Source organism: Harpia harpyja, chromosome 9, assembly GCF_026419915.1.
Source record: "Harpia harpyja isolate bHarHar1 chromosome 9, bHarHar1 primary haplotype, whole genome shotgun sequence".
Classification (NCBI taxonomy): Eukaryota; Metazoa; Chordata; class Aves; order Accipitriformes; family Accipitridae; genus Harpia; species Harpia harpyja.
In genome coordinates, this window is record NC_068948.1 from 32,083,429 (window position 1) to 32,106,825 (window position 23,397).

The window sequence follows — 23,397 nt, forward strand, 5'->3', positions numbered from 1 at the left end:
AAGGAAAGCATCTAATGAGGATCAACCCCAGACATGTTGTTTTGAAGCGAAGTTTCTTTGCACTGAATTTGGCATTTCTTTGTGCTAACCAACAGAAACTACAGACACATTTAAACGCTGATAGAGTCAACACGCTTCCAGATACTCACATTGATTACACTGTATTAGAAAACGGTAAATAATTTATCAGGCTTTCTGACTTGTGATTAGTGTAAAGCTGTTCTTGGATGCAAATTGGAATTGTAATTAGACATGTAGAAACCCAGCATCTGAAACCTGTTTTTATTGAAGCAGCGTAAGGCACTTTTTTCCTTTTGTTTCCAGCATAATTATCAAAGAACGCTTTGCACATAAAAAAACCATCAATTTATTAAAACCAGAGACAGTTTTACATCTGATCAGTGAACTAAAGCTGGTCATCATGACGCCAGGATTTTAGAGCTAGTACATCTCAACTTCTCGCACTTGATTTTTTATTCCTGCAGTGAAAGGCAAGCTCCCCCACCTCTGCCAATTTATTACTCAGCTTTGAATGAAGCAATTCTTGAACAGACGTACACTTAAAAAAAACCAAAAACCAGACAAACAGAACAATGATAAAACTCTCTTTGGCAGGTACCGAAGAGACCACAACCGCTAAGAGTCAGCTTATTACTTCAAGATACTCCAGCTTCAGACACTTACCTGCCAATTGCCTTTAGTTCCATGGTACAACTCATTAAAATTTCAGAAGTAAAAACTGCATTTACATTTGCATAATAAGTTTAAATGCATTTAGCTTTTATAGTTTGCCAATTGCAAGTTATGGTCAGCTTTTGAGGAGGTGATTTGGTGTTTGGTTTTTTTTTTTTTTTTCCTTCTCTACTTAAAGCCAATTACTTCAAATTAAAACAAATTTGTTTGCTCTGTTACTGACGCCCCTCCACCCCCAGTCTCCCCCTGCCCTGGCAGTGGCATGTTTTACATATCCAGCAACAGGCAAGATCAAGGGCATGCTCGTTTAAGACTGAAGTGTGAGAGATCCTAGAACAGCTATTGCAAGTAGAAATTTTAAGACTGCCCTTGCCTTTAGCCACCCTCCTTGCAGGTGACAGTTGCTGTTTGAACCAGACCTCGAGCACATGAACAAAAACCAGAGTCTGGCTACGGGACCCTGCTTATCAGCCCAGGCAGAGATTATGGGAAAGAGTGATAACAGTGATAATTTCACTGGAATTGTGCTGTATCTTTCATTTTAATTATCCACCTCTTAATTAGTAGCAGGTAAGAGCTGTATTTAAAGGTTTTCTCTCCACCGTGAATCACAGTCCAGGAGAAATGGAGACCTGAGTGTCAAGCCCTGAGCTGCCAAGACGCTTTTCACCCAAAAATGTCAAAGCTCTCTGCACATCCACCTTGCCAGCCCCCGCTGCCCACCCTTGCAGGACGCCAGGGGAGAAGGGAAGAGACACCACATGCATCTGAAGCAGCAGAACCAAGCAAAGTGTCATTATCCACACTGGAATCCAGCCAAGACCCTCTCCTCCTGCCCCTTGGGATTAGCACAGCAGTTGAGTAAGTAAATTCAAAACAGGATTTTGAGAGCCTGGGTCAAACTCGCACCTAGCCCAAGTGTGAGCAGTTGCTCCCAGGTCCTCATTGCAGCCCCTGCTCCCAGTGACACCAGGCCTGAAACTGGCTCCACACCCATGTCTAGAGGCCCTCAGCCACACAGGAGAGCAGGAGAGAAGTTTCCAGGCATCAGGGCACGCACAGCTGTCGTTCCGAGGACATGGTGCCAAGAGCTCAAGTCTTGCCAGAGGCAGAAGCTTAACTCTCAGAGAGCGCGTGCAGCACTTCAGCATTTAAAGATGAGGAGGAGTGCAGGGTCACTCCGGGGGCCCCGATATTGGTCTCCCAACATTCAAATCCACAGGCACATAAGTCTCGCTTGGCTGCTTCCATGGCCAGCGGGGATGTGTCTGCCAAGAGGAAGGCAAGAGCAGCCAGTTAGTCAGCCAGGCCACTGCAGGGAGACTGAAACAGGCCATTGCGCGTTTAAACACATGCCCCCCTAGAACAGGGCCAATGCCCTGAAGATCTGACACGCATAAATTAACACACTGAATCTCCCCTGTATGAAACACTGCAAACCACACTGCCAGGCAGCTCTGCTATACACCATCCCACACTCGTGACATGGCTTCACATCCCACCACAGCCACGTGAGCGCTAGCATCATATCCCTCTGCTTCCAGACCTGACCCCACTGGCAGGGCCATGTGGAACGGGGGAAGGATGCCCAGAGCGAGCAGAGGGTTACTGACCTGGTCTCAGCAGGGTGATGCCACAGCCGCCCCCACCAGCCCCAGTCATCTTGCTATGCAGGCCGTGGGATGCTGTGACCTGGCACAGCCTGTCCAGGGAGGGATGGCCAACTCCGATCACGTTTAAGTGGTGTTGGTTTATATCAAAGAGTTCCTAAAAGCAACCACACAAACATGAGATTGGCGTGCATGGTGACAGAGGCTCTTCACAGCTGTGGCTTCCCAGCCACCCCACCCCCCCAGCCATCTCTGCAGGGAGTTCGGCCACTCGCATGTCTCAGGGCCCAGCAGCACTGGGCGGCAAGGTCAAGGCCAGAGTCTGAGCCCTGGACTGCTCATCTGTCCCTGTACCCTCATGACTTGCGCTGCTGCTGCCCACCACAGTGACAGCGGTACAACAGCTTCTGGACCTCCTGAGAAAATCCTGATCACGGCAAGCTGCCAGCAGGCATTTATTTCAGACACTAAATCAGAGCTCCCCGATGCCTCCCAACTGCTTCACCTCTCCCCTGTCACATGAGTGTTGAGCAGGAGACTGTGCAAGCCGCCTCTCTGGCCGTGGGAAGGGCACTAAGCCAGCATCTCCCATTCCTGGCTGTCACCCTGCCCAGCTCTGCAATCTATCCAGCATAACTAAATCCAGGGGACTTCTGACACAGGCAAGTCTGAAATGGCATTGCTGGAGAGGCGACGTGGAGTTACCTCCCCTTGTTTGCATTGTGCAGCACTTCTCTCTCCTCATGGGCAGGGCCTGGGCTGTGAGCCAAGAGGCCTCTCAACAGCACCACGCTGGGAATCTGGCACCCGGCTCAAGTGGGTTCGAGAGGGTCCTCCCTTCAGGGAAGAGCAGCGCAAGCCGCTCTCCAAGCAAGGCCGCCCTCCAAGCAGAGCTGCCCAGCTCTGGTGAGCTGCAAGTGCATCTCTGCCACGCTATCCCAGCCAGCCACAAACCCTGCTGCTCCTGGAGAAAGCTGCCACGGCAGCACAGTCCAAATGGCCCAAGTGGTGGACAACGCCACACAGAGATGGGAGTTACAGCTTCTCGCCTCCCAGTACTAGAGGTGAGGAATTAAGGAACAGAGGGAAGGGCTTGGCCCGCTCTCAGAGCAAGCCTGGAGCAGGGCCAGGAACTGACACCAGGCCTCCAAGCACTGCAGTCCCCTCCCAGCTCATCAGCACCATCAGAGGAGGAAGCTTGTTCTCAGCAACGCTGGTCTGACACCACGACTTGATCATCTCCCCAGCGTGTGTCAGCTGTTCCCATCGCTGTCCCAGCGGGTATCACAAGCAGGGAGCCAGCTGAGACGGGACCAGTCCCAGAGAGGCTCCCTAACAGGAGCCCTGTGTTCCCTCCTCCAGCTGGTGCCACCAAGCACTTCCCCACCTGCAGCTCGCGGTGACCCGGGAGGAAAGCTGCGTACAGGGAGCAGTGGGAGCCACACTACAGTGTGGCAGGTGTCAGTCACTTCACCCTCCCTCAGCTCTGCACGGGTCTTCTGCCAACACCACACAGGAAAGGACGATGCAGAAATAATCCCTCTCCCCCCACCTCCAGAGCATTTCTGTACTGCGTTTAAACAAATGCGAGGAGATGAATTAGCCAGTTGCACGCAGAGTGCATATATCACGAGTTCTGTGCTACGTTGGACAGACGTCCATCTAGAGGCCTCTTTATATGCCTGAGTGAGGGCACAGCACTGTCTATGATGATCCAAGACACCTGTCATCCCCGATCCAAAATCTGCCAGGAATCAGATGACAGCTTATGACACAGTAGACTAGTTCGATGGTTCAGATACAATGCTGTCCAGAAGTGCACATTTCAGAAACAGCCAAATATATATATATATATGCTGCATATAATCAGCTGTGCCTCTGTGGGCAATTCAAGCACAAGACGAAACAACAGATTCAAGACAGAAACCCACTCACTGCAGTGCTGCTTCCCAGGCATTGTATACAAGGCTGCTTTGGCATCTTTCACATGAGGATCTCAAAGTACACTTCCAATTAGCCCTCCTCTTCTCCATCTCCCAATACTTCTGACAGTCTGAGCAATAATGCATTAAGGTGGAGAGGAGTTGTCTGAAGTTGCGCTGCAAACAGACTCCAGATCTCCCCCAGCCGATGCCAGCTCAGCCCACCCAGATGGGTACAGAAACCCACCAGCCTCTTGGTGCGAAGGGAGAAGGACTCCGCTATGAATCCCATGGGAAACCCTCCTGTGCTTGCTGCAGTCCCAGCAGCAGCTCACCCACATGCAGTGAGGTGCAACACAGCCTGAAGCAAAGAGGAGAAGGCTGTACCAACCATCTGCTCACAGAGTGGCCCTACACTGCTGCCACAAGTCGAGCTGGGAGAGCAGCTCTCTGTCCCACCCCAGAGCCCTCTCCTGTACCTCTGGAGCACACTCATGCTTGTGGAGGGGACAACCTACCAGCAAAAGCAAGGACAGGCAGAGAACCTCACGGGAGAGCCGAGGAGCGGGATCCAGATGCCAACAAGAAACTGCACCACTGGCACCAAGTGGTTCTTGACCATCCAAGTCACTTGGCACCCAGGGCCAGGCCAGGTTTGCCTCAGCTGGGAGACTGCCACACATCCTTACCCCACGGTTGTATGAATCAGTATTACAGCTCTCTCAGCACTGCAAAAAACTTCTTCCACTTGAAAGCATGCTTCCCCCCACCACAGCAGCCTCTCCTACTTTGTACAAAGCCAAGACAAACACAGATCTTTGTATGCACCTCATGCATCAATGTCAGGTCAGCTCTGGGCACAACTCTGTTTGTTATTTTCTGGAGCCAGGATGAGCGCAGAGCAATGGACTGGTTACGAGCCAGCTCCCATCACAAACCAGTGGCTCCTGGGCACTCTGCTCTTCACTCCAGCCTTGGCAATGACAAAGCAGTTGCTTCACAGGCAGTGACTGCCAGAATGAGCGTGGCTGGCCCACGGCGCAGGGAGGCGGCGTCTCGGCCTGAACTCACTCCACGTTTCTTAGCAAAGGGAAACAAAACCTCCAGAGCTACAGGTCCACAAAGCACCAGGCTCACTCCCTCCCTCCCTGTGCACTGCTGTGGAGAGACACCAGCAGCATTTTCTGTCCCTTGGCTCCAGGAAAGGCACTAAAAGCAGCACACACAGAGCATGGTTTCACTCAGAACTGAACATTTCCTGCTATCAAATTTTTTCTTAGACCTAATGTTCTTTAAATGACATCTTGATGTTCAACAGTAACAGTGTCTAAAAATACTGGCGAACAAGCCCCTTACCTCCAGCACAGGGTAATACTCTGGTGATGGATTTGCAGGCATCGCTTCCAGAACACTTTGGCACTCCTGAGAAATTGCATCGATGGAGTCCAACACCGGGTTCATTATAGCAGGGAACTGAGAAGGGGGGGGAAGGCAAGATGTGAGAAGACTGCTTGCTAGTCTAACACCACTGTGATAAAACGGGCCCCAATCTCTCTGAGCTGGACAATTCCTCATCCCATTTGGGGCCACTCATTCACAGAAAAATCCACTGCAGAGCAGGGCAATGGTAAGTGGCTCCCACCTGCAGAAAATGGAGGAACAGAGGGAAACAGGTCAGAGGAAGGAACTATTCTTTTCATGGTTGCAAACCAGTGATTTTTGTGGTAAGCCCTGTTAATGCTGGAGAAAGGGAGGAGGTGAGCTGAACCCCCATTCCCAGGGCAGCTAGGCCTTAGCTAGCAGCAGACAGGAATGCAGCGACCACAGGACGGACCTCCCAGGAGATCCCCGTGAAATCTGCAGTCCCAGACGAGCAGATCTGAGCTCCTGAGGGTTATCTCCCCACCCTGCACCAGCACACATCCCCAACCCCACAACCAGGCAGGCGCCGCACCTTCAGAATCTTCTCCTTGACACCAGCCACCAGGACCTTGGTGCTTCGAGGCACTTTTGTGTTGGTCAGCAAGATCCTCAGCATCGGCACCCTGGAAGCAACAAGAGACACCTCCTTGCCTCTTTCCTTCACAGTCCCCCAGCAGCAGCTGCCATGGCCCAGAAAGCTACAGTTTGTTCTGCCTTGAAAGGCCTACTTGTGCAAGACACCCAAGATAAGAGTCCCATTAGTTTTAAATAAAGTTAAGCAGGTGCTTAAGTGCTGGCTGGGTTGAGGCTTGCTCTTAGATACAAGGAACAACTGTACTAATGCTATAAATAGGACTGTAACGTATTTACTGAAATCCATGTTTTTCAAGCAAAATTTTTCCTTTGAAATACTATCTATGAGACTAGCCAGCAGTAGCCATTAACTGCTAATAGAGCAATTTCATGCACTGTGAAAGATTTTAATGGAGTCAGATTATACTTCACTGGCAGGAGGCAGAGGGAACATGCAGGATCTGGACATGGATTTGTCTCTGCAGCTTGGTTTTCACACAGTCCTACCACCAGGTGAGCAAAAAGTTCCCCCTCCCCGCAATGTCATTTGCTGCCAGGAGCAGATCCGTTCCTGCTGCCCATGATGCCATGAAATTAATATTGATCCTTTGTGCTGTGTTCATCTAATGTCAGATAATGACCAAACATTTCACTGTTCCCATCCACCCCAAACCAAGACAACACTCAAGCTACCCACACCCATGGCAAAATCTGGCTACAAAGTCCTTCCACCATGGTGTTAGCAATCTCCCATTAATCTCATACCCTACAAGATCCACCCAATGCCTCTTTGACATATTCCACCCACCGTATGCAAGTGTTATTTTTAAACTCAAAATTTACCTCTTTAATGGTGTGATTTTTCCTGATTGGTATCTCAGGGCTCCACCTAAAGTAAAATACATGCATTGTCTCAGTACACAGTGAGCTGAGAGATAACACAGTGTTGTAAGAGGCAGAAGGTCTTTCATCTTTAGAACCTCACCCCGAGCATATGACAGTAATTGCAAGAAACACCAGCTAAATGAACCATGTTCTCAGACAGCATGAATCTGCCTAACCCTGCTGACTTAATGAGAGGGTCTGACTGGACGTAGTTAACCCAATGCCTTTCTCTTTGCTCTCCTCTAGTCTGGGATCACATTAATATTTTTTAAAAGGCAAAGAGTTTGGCCAGCATTAAATCTTTACTGAAAAAAAGAATCAAGCAGTGATTCCCTGGGGCAGAGCCAAGCATGCAGGTTTCAAACTGGACTGAATGTGTGCACTCATGTCAGCAGCCGTCCTTCAGCATGGAATTTCATTGTCCAGAAGGAATGTCTCACTTGGCTCCTACTTTTACAGAGGCATTGCGATTAGGTCTCATTAGAAAGATTATTAAAAGTCTTGAAGGACACTTCCAAAACACTTGGAAGTCTCTGCTAATTGAAACTAAATGACAGCTGTCCAACTGCATTTTCTACTGCATTATCCTTGCAACAGGATTAGGTTTCTTTGTTCACACCAGAATGTTTAAATATCGGTTATTTGCAACAGGGTCTCTGCCCCACAGCACTTGCCTGGGGGACAATCTCTGGTGTTACTGCAGCAAGTCTCCCAACAGCCCAGCTGGCTCCAGTCCCAGCTTACAGATGGGGCAAAGTGAGACAGAAAAGGATTCCCTCTACTTGGGTCAAAATGGGGACCCAAATTTGAGAGTTTCTGTTCCCTTCGCTGCACCTCAGTGCAGTGAGGCAACCTGCTCCATCCAGTGTCCCTGCAGCAACCCCAGCCAAGCCTTATTGTTTGCAGAAATGCAGTCTGTGTCATCTGCTCACCACCTTCCCACAGCTGATGCACACTGCAGCGGAGAACAGAAACATGTCTGCTGCTCTGCCACCCCGTCAGCCTCTCCTCAGCACCCATATTCAGTGCCGCGGAGCAGCAAATACACACATACCCCAGGTGCCAACAGCATTATCCACACCCGATGGATTGCCATGGATCACCCGCTCCCCTTGGAAGGCCCAACTGTTAATCAAAGTCAGCTCTTCTTCTGTCCACCTGAAAGGCAAGAAAATGACTCCAATACACAACTGAAACCAGCACATGTGGACAGAGAGAGGCACCAGAGGCCACAGGAGATACAAAAGCAGTGGGAAGCATACAAGGCACCCAGTTGCTGTGGGAAGCCCCGGCATCACAAAACCCCTCTGCGCACTGTGTTCTTTCAGCAGAGAGCAGGCATCACCGTTTCCAGCACCTAACTGGCACTCAGCACTTCTCTGCCTGGCAGTGTGCAGAAACACATCCAGCCTGCGAGGGGAACTGGCACTGCTCCACGGACAGAGACAGCACAAAGGGCACAACCACTACCCAGTGCTCCTGCTGCAGGCCAGCAGCGAGGGAGGGAGCAGATTCAGGGAGAAGATCCTAGCCCTAGCAAAGATCACATTTAACTGAATGCTAGTCCAGACTTATCCCCACCTCCCTGACACTGCGTGTTACCACACATCTTGGCCTGAGATCCTGCTCACCAACAGGCAGGACGGTGTATTTATAGACGCAGAAGGCACAATGTGAGAACGGAATAGTAAAAGTTGCATTTCAAACGTGCAGCTTCAGCCTCTAATTGCCAGCTGCTCAGCTGCAGAAGCCTCAAAAATTGGGTCAAAAAGTAAATCAGTTCTAACACCACCACCTCCAGCAAAGACTTTGGTTTTTAGGGATTAACTCCTAACACTTCAAGCTACACTGGGTGCTGGCACTTAGAGCACAGACGGGAACCAAACACAGATCCAGAAGGTGTTATGCTAAAACCACAAAACCAGCTCTTTCCGTTGTCTTGAAAGCAGTCACATAAATTTGTAAGTGCTTTGAGAGTTTAAATGCTGGCACAAAGAGTTTGGTGCTGGGTCAGACTCAGCAAGGATCAAGGCCCCTGACTGAACATACTAATTAATGGGCTGTAGCAATACAAAAAGCAAACGCAGAGCTGCCAGTTACAAAGCAATTGCTGGCTGCAGCTTCACCACTCCCCAGTCTATTTCAAACCCACTCACTCACTCCATGGTGAAGGACTGTCTCAAACCCTGGCACCCCAAGGGAAGCTGAATGCCCACAGGGAGCCAGCTAGCCCTCCTGCACCCTGCTGTAACACACTTCAACTCACACAGGCACACAAATAGACATCTCTGAGTCTCCCCCTGCAACACAGCACTGCCTGCTCTGCAGTCCAGACACAAAGTGCATGTTCCAAGCCACTGTTCAGATGGCCTAATGCACAGCAGTATCAGATATCCCAGCACCAGTGATGTTCTGCAGAGATCAGAGCTGGTGTTTGGTGCAGCAGGAACGTGCATTCGACAGGTTTTTAGAATATGGGGCCCAGAATAGGTATTGCACGATGAAGCAGAGGCACAAACATGGATTTTGGAAAAGCATCAAACAGTCTTACATGAAATAATGAGAACAGTCACTGACCACTGCTAAGGCAAGGCAGAAATTCTGAGAGCCACCTGCTATCTGGAAGCTGCTTCCTTTTAACTCCCTGCTTCCTTGCGCCTCAGCTGAATGTCTTTATCCATCTCCACACACCTTTCATTTCACTTGCCAATATTTAATCTGTGAAGCATTCAGGAAAACAGCTCACACCACCGCTACTCAAAATAGAAGCGCAGTTTGCTGTAAACCACTTGTTTTTAATCCTCTTTCAGAAGCTGCGATTCTTCTCTACACAGGAGTCATTATATCACGCTGTTCTTTTCTTGCGATGTTAAGCAAAAACCTTCCGAAGTCTGACACCCCCATCTCTCACCTACCCCTCTGCATGCCAGCTGGAAGAAAAAAAAAAAATTACGCTGCATTCAAGCTGAAGCTAAGAAGCACAAGCAGGGAATGAAGACATCCTTGCTGCCTGGTTTGGAACTGGCCTTTCATTTCTCATGCCGTGTGACTATTTGGGAGATTTGCCTGAGCATGGCGTACAAATTGCTCTGCTCTAGGAACGTGTTTCTGGATCAGGCTGCAAACTCTGTTTTTGAAGCAGAGCACAGTCACCCCCTCTTGCTGTCTCACTTTCAGTCCCACAAAATCCACAGAAGCCAACCATAAAAGGTTGCACCTGGCACCCAGCACACAATAGAGGGTTCTGCCACTCCAGCTGTGATATGCATCTTTAAACAGAGCCTCCTCAGACACACAGCAGAGCAGACCAGTTTTTCAAGACTGAACTCCAAGGGAAAGCAACCCAAGGGCAGAAGGAAAGAAACCCCTTTTCACCAGCCACTGATAAAGGGGAAACTCAGGCAGGAGATCAGGAGGAAATGTACCACATGCAGAAAAAAAATTCATGTGAAAATGTATAAAAACCAGAAAGGATGCTTGACTCCTTGAGGACTCAACGCAAAACCTGGAAGATGCTCAGGGACAGAGAAGAAATAGAGGTTAAAAAAAATTCACCACATTAATGTGTGTGTTTTATTTGCTTGGCCAAATAAAGCTTTTTTTTTTTTTTAAGTGTGTATATCTTACACTAGACAAGGGAAATGGTGCAAGTTTTACAAAGTCTTTGCATTCAGTTGCTTTTATCAGGAGAAGCGAATTGTAAACGTGTGATTCACAGGTCGGAGCCCTGGGACAGGGCATGCCTCTGCTGCTGGCAACACTGGGCAGTGATAGGAGAGGAAGGGAAAGGAGCCGGGTGCTCAGGGTGCCACTGCTGTGGCCACAGCCCAGGAATCGGCCAGAGAGACCAAGAGAGGTGCCAGTGCCAGGATTTGTGCAGGTAAAAGGAAAGACAGGGGCACAGAAAGCAGAGCTGCCCCGGGCTGTGCATCCAAAGCAGGGAGGCTTCCCTGCTGCGTTACCTGGCTGTGGACTCTCCCTCCTTCAGAGGGCAGGAGATGGCTCTGCACGCCGTCAGCAGGGCCGCCGCCAAGCAAACAGCATAGGCAGCACTTGAACCCAGCCCGGCTCCCGTGGGCAGCTCAGACCACACCAGTATGTCCACATTCGGAACATCTCTGGAACACAAACACACAGGATGTAACACAACAACCTTGAATTCCATCTTGAGACAACATTTCAAAGGCAAAAGATGCCTATTAGGACCGATCACAAGAAAAGCTGTTTGAAAACTGGCAACATCAGCACATGCATACACACACGGGCTTCACAAGTGCTCAGTTAGCACAGCTGAGTAGCCTTGCTAAGCCATTGTACTAGAACAAAGCCTTGCTGAATTGGATCTATGATTAGCACAGCTTGTCAAGCTGCTAGCAGGGGCACTTAGTAACTAAATACTTGAGTAGCACCATAAAGACACCCTTCAAAGATTGTTGTAAACATGATTTTAAATGTATTTCTAATAAAGCATAAATATCCCAAATTCCTAGCTGCATAGTTACATCCCACTGGAGTGACAAGCTGATGGGGAAGACGAAAGACGCATATACCCGTGCCCATGTGCCCCTTTTCTCCACTGAATGCACCCGGGGTTGTGTTACAGACCCTAACATCAAACCCAGGAGCTTTTCACTGGCTGGTGAGTGATGTGAACTATGAACTGATGGTTTCAGAGCAGGCTGATGACAGCCCTAGTGCTATCATATCATAATTCTTTAACCTTTATTCCTTTGCTATGAATACTGAAGTCAGGTTCTGACTTGGTTTAAAATAGTAAGCAGTGCTGTATCAGACATTGCCCTGAGCACCTGTGCAGTAACTTACACCAGTATCATCAACTGTGTTGGTCAGGTTTAGAAACTGGAACAGCCCTGAGCTGTGGTTACCCCAAGTTCTCATCTTTTCAGGGAGATTTAGCCCACAGGAGGGATCAGACTTAACTCAGACAATGAATTCACAGCTCACCTCTGTAGCAGTTTTTCTAACCTAAGCCAGGATGAACTGAGCTGTGTGCTGAAGGGAGGGATGTCTGTCTGCTTCTGTTGACTGTGCAGGAATGGTGGGATGAACAGCTCTTGACTTAAGCACCTCAAAGCTAGATGCCTAAATGACAGCAGATGATTCCCAGCCCACCTGCCTGGGGTACCTCACCCAAACAGCTCAGGTCTGAAGGGTGTCTCCTGAGGTGCTCAGAACCTAAATGAAGTGAGATTCCTTGTAATTCCTTGTTTTGCCTCAAAGATTTGTTTTCCCCCTGTGACCTTGTAGAAGCAATTAATGGTGAACAACACTCAAGACAGCATGTTTATTTTGGGGCAGGAAGATAGCCTTACCCATACTTAGCCGAAATAGCCAGGCACATATAAAGAAAGGCAAGAGTAGCAAGGCTCTCGGGAGCTGAGGCTCCGGCAGCAATTCCAGCAAACTCTTTCAGTGTATGCAGCTGTTCTACGCTGGGGGACTTAGATTCATCAAAGTCAGCTATGGAAGCAAGCAGGGGAGAATTTAAACACTTAGTAACCAGGGAACTGTTAAACTTGAAAGCAGTATTTACAAGAACAACATCTCCTGTTATAGTAGGCAGAAACAGATTGAGCCGATTTCAGATTTCACCTACAAACTTTCTACCTAAGGATTCATGATAAAATAAAAGCAAAATCTCCACCAGCCACTCCGAAAACCCAGTGTTTCCACACCCCACAACTGTGCTGCATTACAGCAACTGTCTCCTTGCCTACACTTTGCAGTGTACCCATCCATCACTGTGTAGAACTTGGCAAGTCATGAACTGTTTATTAAAGAATGTGGATATTCTGATGCATTTCACATGAGTCTGGACTCTGAATGGCCAAGAGCAGGCATCAGTGCAAGAGAACTTTTGGTCAGCACTGAGAGAGGTCACCAGTGCTCTGACCCAGCAGACTTTGTTCTGCCTTCTGCTAAGCAAACAGTGCTCATGAGGATCACAGGAGTTCACATGAGGTCCTCTGGAAGGAAACGGCACAACCACCAGTCAGGGGCTCCATCCAGTACAAGATGCTGCAGAAATTCCAGGGAGGGCTGGCATGGGGCAGAGAGGCAGGAAAACAGGGTCCGTATCCCTGCCCTCCCCGAGAGCCCTCAATTCAGACCAGCTTCAGAGAGACTCCTTTGTGGCCCCCCTTTAGTAATACACCTGGACATGGTCCCTGGCTAGTTCCTCTATGTATTAGAAGACTGCCTGACCTACAGCAGCACTAGAACAAGCCCCTGGGAACCTGAAACAGGAGGACACAGCCACAGCAAGGGCCACTCACAGATACCAGAGCACCAGACAGGTCACAAGAGGCACACAGAGGGACTGTGGGTGCCTGAGCTGGGAGTGTGCAGGGACACTTTAGTCAAACACACACTCAGCATGGTCAGAGACAACAAGGCCCAGCAACACTCTGCAGGGGGAACAAATAACCCCCCCGCGGGCGTCCCAGCACAGACACCGGGCAGAAGTCGCCGAGCAGGACTGAGAGCCCCACACGATGCACGGAGAGCGGTTCCTTCCTCCCAGTGCTTGCCTGCAACCCCCCTCCGCAGGGCCTGGAGGCTGGAGGTGTCCCAGCTCCTCACGACGCCGACGCCGGGCAGGCGGACGCACACCTTGCCCTCAGCGCAGGGCCTCAGGCGGAGGAAGGTCCTCAGGTCCAGCGCCACGGCCAGGGCAACCTGCGGGCGAGGAGATGCGGCGTCAGGGGGAGGTGAGCCGGACCGGAGCCCCTCCACGGGCGGCGGCAGGCTCCTTACCTTGCCGTGCACCACGGCGTGCTCCCCATGGAGGATCACCTTCCCCGGGGCGGACAGCACCAGGCTCCGCTCCCACATCTCCCACAGCAGGACGCGGCCTCTCAGGGCTGCCTCAGACACCCAACTCTAACCGCGCGGACCGACACTTCCGCTCACCAATAGGAGCGGCGCCCTGCCCCGCCCTCCTCGCTCTCGAGCCAATAGCCGGGATCCTCGCGGAGGCAGGACTTCGGGAAGGCCAATCGGAAGGCGGCCGCGCGGAGTGGTGCGGAGCTGGGGTGACGGCGCGCGTGGGAGAAGGGAGGGACGGCAGCCGCGGAGGGTCAGGGGGCGGTGGCGGTGGCGGCGGCGGCGGCCGGCGACTACGGCGGCCGGGAGGGATGCTGCGGCGAGCGGCGGCGGCAGCAGCAGCGGGCCGGGGCCTGCGGGGGCCGCTGGGGGCGGCGGGGCAGCGGCAGCAGCGAAGCGGGGAGGGCAGGTGAGCGCGGGGATGGGCCGGGGGCCGAGTGGGGTAGGAGCCCGCGCCTTGTCTCACAGCCTGTGCCTTCCGCAGCCCCGACGGCGGCTCCCGCAGCGACCGGGCCCCGAAGATCTACACGAGGACGGGAGATGCAGGTAATGTCCTGGAGGGCGGCGGGAACCGAGGTGAGCGCGGGGTAGAGCCCGGCCCGATCCTCGCTGGGCCGGGCCCGGCCTCTGAGTGCCTTCCCCGGGCCTTTTCCAAAGGCTTCTCCAGCACCTTCACCGGGGAGCGGAGGCCGAAGGCCGACCGGATCTTCGAAGCCCTGGGAGCCACCGACGAACTGAGCTCGGCCATCGGGTAAGCCCCTGCCCCAGGAGCCCCTCCCGCTGCCGGGCGGAGGGGCTGTGGAGGCCCAGCCGTGTCCTGCCAAGGTGGCCGTGCTGACCAGGGACGTGGCCGCCAGCCCAGGGAGCTCTGGCCCTGGGCAGGCCAAACCCAGGCCCTCTACACACCAAAGGCCTAGTGACACCATCCCAACCCCCTTCTGTGCGGGTTTTCTGGGCATCCTCTCCCGTTAAGAACGGCTCTCCCAACCCCACCGCCCAGCAGGAGGGAAAGGGATACGCTGTGGACCAAATTCCTCTGGAGGGTACAGCCAGGAGTGTCCAAATTCTGTGTTTTTCATATGGAAAAACATATATGCACAATCGTGGTAATTTTTTCATCTCCATCTAACTCTTTTCTTTTTTAAACTAGGCTTGCTGGTGAATTTATGAGTGAAAAGGGCCACACATTTGTTGAACAACTTCACAAAGTGAGTATTAATGATAATCCTCACCTTATCATTAATGATAATGAAGTGCAGTCACTTCATCTGCGCTATTGAAACATATTCTTAAACCCTTTAATTTTAGACACAGTACTCCCACTGACACACAGGAATTTAATAAATTTGGTATTAAAATAAATAAAGACTTAAGATGCTGGCCCTTGATTATTCTCTAAGAAGTAAATTTCTTTAACCAAGAAGGAAACCGGTAGATCATGTGATTAGTTATGGGCAGACAAACATATCTCTAGATTTATTCAGACCTGTTACTGTACATGGTTATGGACGCAAGTCTTGTTGTCACATAGCCTCAGATTTGAAATCGGGGCAAAGTAACCACGTGGGCACAATGGTGGGAGACAGGTCCTGCCGTGGCAGTCTGTGAGCCTTGCTAATTAGCTTCACTCTGCACAAGAATGCAGAAGGAGCTAAGCAGAGATTTTAAAAAGCTTTACCAGACTGCCTCTCAAGTATCCCGGCCTGTGGAGAGATGCCCCTCTTGGAAGTGGACGTGACATCAAGCCAGTGCTGTCTGCAGCTGTTTGTCACTGCCTGTCTTCCAGATGTTATTGGTTCGGTGTCCTACCAGCAAAGGGATTATGTGAGCATGCCCCAGTCTGCTTTCTGCAAAGTCAGCCAGGGTGGTTTAATGTGCCAGTGAAAACAAGTACATGCGCTAATCTGGCTTCTCATAAAGCAATTAGGGAGCACTTATCTGATCCCCCCTGCCAGTAGGCTGGGGGATGATGAACAACAAGGGTAGGATCTTCTTTAATCAGCGCAACCAGCTGTCGCCTCCCAGAGCTTGCTGCAGTTGTACCGGAGCATCAAAGGCTGGTTAATGAAAGCGCTTCTTATTTTTGTCCTGATTGCCACATCTAGGTCCAGTGTATGCTGCAGGATGTGGGCTCCAACATCGCGACGCCTCTCTCCTCAGCCAGGGAGGCTCACTTAAGTAAGCCCCACAGTACCTTTTCTGGGATAACAGTTCTTGAGTCACAGCTGTCCTTCTAGAGTGGCGCTGGGGAGGCTGTTCTGGTATGTGGCAGTTAGAGCTGCCTAAGGGCTGCTCTGCCGTGCCTGTCTGGGTGCTGAATGAAGTCACACACGGTCCCACAAGCTGCTGTGTTTGTGTGACTCAAGTGCTGTAAGCTGGCCTGAGGCGCTGCTCGGACACTGACACCCAGCCACAGCTGCTGAATGGGGAGCCAGCCCTGCTCTAGCAGGAGGATTTTTTTGGGATGCTTTCTTAGGACCCATGGATCCAAGAAATGTGAAAGTAGAGCTCTATCTGTAGACTGAATCACTTCTGCATTTCTTTTAGTTGAGTCTTCTTTTCCCTCTGTAGAACGAACATCTTTTAGTGAGAAGCCAGTTCTGGAGCTGGAGCAATGGATTGACAGTTACTCAGAGGAGCTTCCTCCACTCAGAGCTTTCATCTTGCCAGTAGGTACTGCTTATGCCTCTCACTGACTGGAGAAAGCTTTGTTAGGGTAAATCTGCTCTACCACTTGCCGTGGGAAGACAGGTTGTGAGGCCATTATTTGCATGGACAAGTACCAAAAGAAAAGCAGAGAGAAGGACCCAGTTGAGTTAAATTTCCACATTGTACTCCATTCAGATATCTTCCCAGTTGCCTATCCATAACATCGGCTTCAGTTGCATGTGTGCGTGAGATGTGATAAGCTTTGCTGCAGTTATACAATAAGGCGGATGGCTATATCTGTTGTTAGCAGACATTGATGCGCTGTTTCATTGTTGTTTCAGTCAGGAGGTAAAAGCAGTGCTGCTCTCCATTTTTCCCGAGCTGTCTGCCGCAGAGCTGAAAGGTGGTGAGTGTTGGCTACAGTGTAACAGAATAAAATTGATAAAAGGTGATCAGAATGCTACAATGATAGTAAATCTTTGCAGTCGGAGCAACCAGCCATAGCTGTATTGCACTCCGCTAGAGCCTCAGTCAAACTTTGTGTGTTTGTATTAGTCAAATTCCAGGAGTGTGGTCAGCAAAAAGCAGTCTCTCTTCCCTCCCCTGAACTGGGTCATCTGAGCTAAGAACTTCAGAAAGAACAAACAGGTTTATGCTGAGCTGCATCTACGTGTTCAGCTCATATCTGGTTTGCTAATTGTATTTTGTAGGCTAGCACACATGGAAGCTGGGGCACTGGCAGGTGTGAGATCCAGGGAAGCTTTCAGTGGCTTAAGATGTTCCTGCCCACACCTACCTTGTCCCACTTCTCTATTGGAGATGAAAACTCCCCCTGGTAAGGTCTGTAGAAGAAAACTCTTGTCTGCTCATTATGTAAATCACTTCCATGCAGAGTCTCTTGTGTTAGCCTGAACCCACTCATCAGCAGTTCTAAGTTGCTGGGGGTTCTTCACTGAAGCCACTGATGTGCAGGAAGACGTTTTTGTGGATGTGCTCTGCTGCTAAGATTGCTGCTCTGGCAAGATACACTGGAGCAGCATGATCTTCAAAAAGCTAACATCACAGTCAGTGGTTTCTTGTCAAAAGAAAGCTAGGAAGAGGGCTGTACACCAGTCAGGAGGCAAGGAACAGCTCTGTTCCCTCAACGAAAGAAGGGTCCCTGTTTACCTGCAGAAAATGATAACGATCCTGCAAATTGCTGCCATTGTTCAGTGATAGCACTGATGAGCATCCTTTAGAGGACTGGAGCTGCAGTCCTCCAGAACACTTACAAAAATTAGTTGCATCATTTAGCCACCACACATTCCTCTTGGGGAAGGAAACTGTGTTCACACGTGCTGTGGGGAGTTAGAATAGGGGACTCCAGGTGAGGTTGGGGTGTGAAGGTTGGTGCTGCAGCAAATCGCAGTCCTTTGGGCATTCAGAGCTAGAAAGTTAAATACACTAAAATTTTCCTTTTCTTTTTCTAGCGTGGTTCCTTTAGTACAAGCAGGGGAAGCAGATCCAAACGTGGCCAAATATTTAAACAGGTAGAAAAAATAAAATCCCAAACCCTTACTCTATACTACTGAAGTGTGCCTGGTGGTGTTCCCTTAGTCTTGGGATAAAACTGTGGGGTTTTACCTCTCAAGAAGCTTCCCTTCTAGAATAAGATCTCTGAAGTTTCAACAAGCAGCTTGTTAAAAAGTATTCTTGCGAGGCCTGTATGTTTACAGACACTGCTGCGGTGCTGAGGGAGCAGTCAACTTTCTTACTGAAGGCGATTTTGGAAATCACTTCTCATGTGGTCTCTCTTTGCCTTCCTTTACCTGCAGTTCTTGTGCTCTAATCAAAGGTGCCTTGCTTTGTAGTTGTGCATTGCTGGATACAAACGCACCTGATGTGAGAAGTGGTTTCACTGCTTTTCCCTTGGTTTCCAGATTGAGTGACTACCTCTTCGTTTTGGCACGTTACGCTGCAATGAAGGAAGGAAAGGAAGAGAAAATATATTTAAAGCCTGGACCATAACTGGGAGGTTTGTTTTCCTTGATCATTGGAAGCTAAATCCAGCAGACTGCTTTCCTCCATCGAGGAAGGGAAAGAGAACAAGTCTGGATTGGAAATGTGAGCTGCCAAGAACTTCCAGCTTAAATAACTAGGACCTTGTTCAAAATACTGTGAGGAACACAGCTGTTCTGTTCACTGGGCCTTATCCAAATACCCCTTGTATAAAACCGTGGTGATGGCATCAGAGTTACTGTTTGCCTGGGGTTGGAGTTGAGGCAGGAGACTTCAAAGAACTACAGCTGATTTCTAGAGATGTCTTAATTTCCCTGGGCAGTGGCAGGTGCTGTGAAAAGGCTTTGACAGGACTCTGAGGAATGAAGAAGAGAAAACAATCAGCTTCTCTTTGTAAGTCATAATGCTCGTACAGAACAGCAACTGTGTAGAGATTCAGGAACTCCGTCCACAAGCTTTGAAATAATAAATGTGATTTACTTGTAACCAAAGAGCCCTTAACTGTCATACTTTTAATACTGAGCCCAGCATGCCTTTTTTTAAGTTGCTTTCAATCCATCAGCCCTGGCTGAAGCTGAGCTGTGTAGATTTACAGGAATGCACTAAGAATTCTTTGGCTCTGGCTGCCTCTCTTTATGCATGCGAAGAATGTCTCTGTGCTGACAATCTAGTGCATCCTCTGCCAGGAACGGAGCTCACACAAGATAGAGGGATTAAAGGAGGAAGGGCCAAAGCCTACAGGTCACGTGCAGGCAAGATGATTCGATGATTCTAAGCTCTGTTTCGGTAGCTGGGGTTAACTGCACATGGAGCTGCCCCTTTGAGCGCACAGACCCCCCTGAGTTTGGTTACAGCATCCCCCTCTGGCTGCAGGTACCAGCTGACGGAGAAGAGCCCTTGTTTAGTTTGAATATCTCTCTACTGGGGACCACTTAAGTCACTAAGTTTGCAGATAAAGGGGCTGTGATGAGTAGCAGGGGCCCGGTGCCTCCTCAGCTGACAGCTAGAGTTGGAAGAGAGAGGCTAACACCCAAAGGGCTTCATATCTCACACACGTTAATGTCCGCGTTGACCTCGGGAGTGTCACTGTCACGGAGCCCTCAGCAGAGTAGACTAGAGCATGTCCTAGGGCTTGGAGAATCTGGCCGCAAACATCACAACAGCAGAATGCAGTACTTCAACAGAGAAGACATCCTCTGTTCCAGCTTCATGATGGACTGAAGACTGCCAAAAAACCATACTAAGTATGTAAACAAGTGCATTACAGCCAGCTGAATGAGTTAACGCCTTGCTACCCACATTGTATAGAGAATACAGACAATTACAGTTTTACAGTTAAGTCCAAGACACTTACAGCTTGGAAATGTAATTGGGAAGAATACACGTCAGACATGGTGGTTTAAGTCTTCCCCTCCTTGTATGGAGGAGCATCATGGAAACCTGTGGGCAGTAGAGGTGATGATTACACATCAAGGGTGCTTGTCCTGCACCAAGGGTGCCTCTTTTAGTGGCAGGAGCTTTTCAGTCAGTCATGCAGCTTCCTCTGTTCAATTATTTAAGTAGAAACAACCTTAAACTTGCTTCCCGAAAGAGTCTCTGGCTTTTGTGTTAACTTTTTAATCAGAGTGGGGTCAGAGTGAAGAATGCCCGGTGCTAATAGATACCGCTGTCTCATTACTCACCCTTTTTTTTTTTTTTAAACAGATATTTCATGGCTATTGTTAATGCACATTTTTCACAGAGTAATTTTCCAAGCCTTAGCCTGTAACACATCCCAATGACAAATGCTCTTGATTTGGACTGTACCGTCAGCTGCAATGTCACATCAGACATTTTCTCAATGCCTGCTCCAGACAGGCCATCCAGTTTTATGATAGCTCTGTCTCAGTGATCACTATTGAACCTTAGGAATCTAGAGGCTTTTCAAGTTTAATTGAATAAAATTCTTTGCAATATAAATTCTTCATGAATGCTATATAAATCAGCTCCGGGATGGATTTATAGTATTTTCTTTTTTCCAGCTGGGGGGAAGAAATCTCACTACTGTTTTGGGACCAAAGCTAGCATTGTTTTGATTGCAAGGAGAAATAAATTTAGCTACTACACTTTAACATGATGTAGAGATTAAATTTATTAGGGTGCACTCAGCTTCCAACTCCCCCCCTCTCCCTTTCTACCCAAAGATGTCTGTGCAATTGTTTCTGCAGGGCTGAAGCAGAGGGAGGCTGATGTCTGGGGTGACACTGTTGTTTCAGTTAAGCAGGCACAGTGGGCCAGGGCTTGAATTTAGGAGTGAGCATAGATCAGGCTGAGCATGGTCCCAGCCCCGTGGGCTACTGCAGCTCAGCAGAGCAGAACTCCGCAGGGGCCACGCTTTGGCCCTTGGAGAGTTCACAGCGCGCAGTGTTTTTCCTCTGCTTCACCACCTTGTCATACAGCACTTGGCTGTATAAAAAGGACCTTTTTGTCCTGAATGCTGTCCCCGAGGTACACAGGAGAGCCACTGGCCATGAAGCTGCAGCAAGGCTTGGGTCCTCAGGCCCCAGTGCGTCCTCCGCACTGGGCTGGGAGCAGAGGCCAGTGCGGGAGGGGACACACGGGCTGAAGCAGGGATCTTGTGCACTGATTTCAGCAAAGAAGTTCTAGCGTGGCCGAGCTGGCGTCTGCTAATGATCACGGAGCAGTGTGCAGTAATGCACAAGAGCCTGGCAAGACAGCGGGCAGGAGAGAAGTGTCACTAAAATGAAATACAGGCTTTAAAACAAATAAAGCTCTGTTGCTCTGGGTTAGCATTTGTTTTTCCAAGTCCTTTGTCCCAGCCAGCAAATCCAACTGTACAGCATAGGGATTCCAGTGCCTGCACCTCATTAATATAATGGGAGGAAGGCAGATGCTTTGTCCGTACTGACCGTATGCAGAGCCCAGATACATTCCTGCCTAGCAGGGTTCCTTATTTATGATTACGTTGGAGCTGCCAGCACAGACATATGTTGCTAAGGGTCGTTTATTCTTGTTTGTAAAATGTATGGCTGCTCCTAGCTTACACACTGTCAAAACTGGAAGAACTGGCCCCAAAATCTCTTCCTGCATGATTGGATCAGACGCCTGTACATCTGTTAACGCTGTAGGAGCTGTAAAACGAAATAAGTTTCACTATAACTCAAGCACCTCTATTACCGCCACAATGTGTAAGCAGCAGAGCCGGCTGCTGCTCTTGCAGAAATGACACAAACGTACATTTTGCCAAGTCATATGTAAATTTATACAAGGCAGCGTTTCCTCTGCTAATGCACAGAAGGAAGGACTAGTACGCGTGTGCCTCCACCTTGACAGGATGCGCTGGCCCCAACCCAGCCCGGGGCTTGGCGTAGTGCTGCATCTGAAGGGCGAGTTTCAGGGTGCATGGCCCCAGCAATGAGGAGCCAGCAGCAGTCCTGCACTCCTCCTCTCAAGCTGGAGGACCAGAAGGGACCACATCTGCCATCAGGTCAAGTCCTCTGCAGTCGCAGGCCTCTGAAATACCCATTTTGCCTGGAAGTGGTCAAAGAAAAACCCTTCCCACCCAAACACCTCGTGCTACAGCAAGGCGAGACCTGGCTAGAAAAGGGGAGGTGTATGGTTATGGCACCCCAGGGTAAGAGCCACCGTCCCTGCATCAGACAAGCAGATTCAGCCTGTTTGCATTGATGAAAGGGCTGTCTTGGTCCCTCAGCTCTCTCTCTGCTGCAACCTGGCAGAAAATGCCCACCTCTGTGCCCCGTCCACGCTACAGCTGCTCCGCAGGGCGTGCATGGATAGGCAGAGTGCCATAGCCAGTGCTCAAACCACTCCAGGGTGAAGCTGCAGTCAGTATCAAAGAACTTGACCTTAGAAACAGCCACAAAAGCGCATTTCTGAACAGCCAGCTAAGTACCACTCACCCAGGAGGCGGCAGTGCCAAGCCAGTGCCACGTAGGTCTGAGCACTCCATCACCCGGTCACTAATGCGCTGCAGGAGCTGCTGCATGTCTCAGTCAATGTGAGCAAACACAAAAATAAGCTGCAGGAATACCTTATCTCATTCTACTCAGGGATGCGGAGACCAGAGCTCAGCATATCCTCCTCCCTCTCTGCCTGAACCTGCAACCAGCCCCAGCACGGAGCACGGGCCAAGAGGTTGTGCAAAACACTGGTATCAAATGGAGGGATTACTAGTCTGTGTTGTGAGTCAGGGGCTTGGGACAGTCTGTGGGAGCAAAAGAGGAGCAGCAAGAAGAGCTGTCAGCTCCCAAAACACACCTGCAGTGGCCAGGGCCTGACGGCATGGCACGGTTGGGACACCCCAGCACCATCCCCGCCGGCACCGCCGCTGAGGGAGCACCAGCCTCCAGCGATCGCTCCCAGCAGCGCACAGTGTGTGCACAGTCCAAGTGCCTCAGCCACGGTCAGGCTTCCCCTTCAGTCAGCCCCGTGGTGCAGCGGAATGCACAGAGCCAGCCCCGGCAAGACCGTGCTGTGCTGGCCCACCACATGGCGATGGCAAAGCAGGCATTTTGCAGGCCTGGCTGTTTGCTGCCAGCTTTCTGCCTTGGCAGCATCTGCTGTGGGGTTTCTTTTTGCTGTTTCTGACGGCGCCATATGCCTCTGTGTCAAAACAATGGCGCTTGCACACTGACTGGGAGTCCTCTCCCTCGCTCCCACCGAGCTCCCTCTCCCCAGCAAAGCCCGAGCACCCACAGGGCTGGCCCTGAGCACCACGGACCCAGGGCGAGCACGGCATGGCGAGATCAGGCAGGGAAGGCTGCAGTGCAGCTCCGAGC

The 23,397-nt window shown here is 50.2% G+C and overlaps 2 protein-coding genes across 7 annotated transcripts; one reads left to right on the forward strand and one right to left on the reverse strand.

Annotated features, from left to right (window-relative positions):
* Positions 1 to 263: 263 nt before the first annotated feature.
* On the reverse strand, positions 264 to 14,024 carry MVK (mevalonate kinase). The gene is made up of 10 exons (XM_052797269.1): positions 13,883 to 14,024; positions 13,657 to 13,804; positions 12,439 to 12,586; positions 11,068 to 11,223; positions 8,160 to 8,263; positions 7,064 to 7,109; positions 6,180 to 6,270; positions 5,582 to 5,698; positions 2,307 to 2,460; positions 264 to 1,961 (listed from the first exon to the last, which is right to left on the reverse strand). Exons 1-10 carry the CDS (start codon positions 13,958 to 13,960, stop codon positions 1,810 to 1,812), a joined length of 1,194 nt encoding a protein of 397 aa, XP_052653229.1. The 5' UTR covers positions 13,961 to 14,024; the 3' UTR covers positions 264 to 1,809.
* Positions 14,025 to 14,237: 213 nt separating this feature from the next.
* On the forward strand, positions 14,238 to 20,709 carry MMAB (metabolism of cobalamin associated B). Of its 6 annotated transcripts, none has more exons than XM_052797706.1 (9): positions 14,238 to 14,360; positions 14,436 to 14,497; positions 14,609 to 14,702; positions 15,102 to 15,159; positions 16,057 to 16,129; positions 16,523 to 16,620; positions 16,942 to 17,006; positions 18,070 to 18,129; positions 18,451 to 20,709. In XM_052797706.1, the coding sequence occupies exons 1-9, from the start codon at positions 14,263 to 14,265 to the stop codon at positions 18,605 to 18,607; spliced, it is 765 nt and encodes a 254-aa protein (XP_052653666.1). In that variant the 5' UTR covers positions 14,238 to 14,262; the 3' UTR covers positions 18,608 to 20,709. The 6 variants fall into 6 exon arrangements, 5 of the variants coding, with proteins under 5 accessions (XP_052653666.1, XP_052653668.1, XP_052653667.1 ...); XM_052797708.1 differs by having other exon boundaries at positions 18,520 to 20,709; XM_052797707.1 differs by having other exon boundaries at positions 16,942 to 17,003.
* Positions 20,710 to 23,397: the final 2,688 nt, after the last annotated feature.

Coding starts and splice junctions, on each gene's coding strand:
- MVK (XM_052797269.1), bottom strand. CDS start 13,960: ATGTGGGAGCGGAGCCTGGTGCTGTCCGCCCCGGGGAAGGTGATCCTC. Junction 12,587..13,656: donor CCTGCGGAGGGGGGTTGCAG/GCAAGCACTGGG, acceptor TTGCTTCCATAG/CTGACTTTGATGAATCTAAG. Junction 5,699..6,179: donor TCAAGGAGAAGATTCTGAAG/GTGCGGCGCCTG, acceptor CCCCCTTCTCAG/TTCCCTGCTATAATGAACCC.
- MMAB (XM_052797706.1), top strand. CDS start 14,263: ATGCTGCGGCGAGCGGCGGCGGCAGCAGCAGCGGGCCGGGGCCTGCGG. Junction 14,361..14,435: donor CAGCGAAGCGGGGAGGGCAG/GTGAGCGCGGGG, acceptor TGCCTTCCGCAG/CCCCGACGGCGGCTCCCGCA. Junction 14,703..15,101: donor GAACTGAGCTCGGCCATCGG/GTAAGCCCCTGC, acceptor TTTTTAAACTAG/GCTTGCTGGTGAATTTATGA.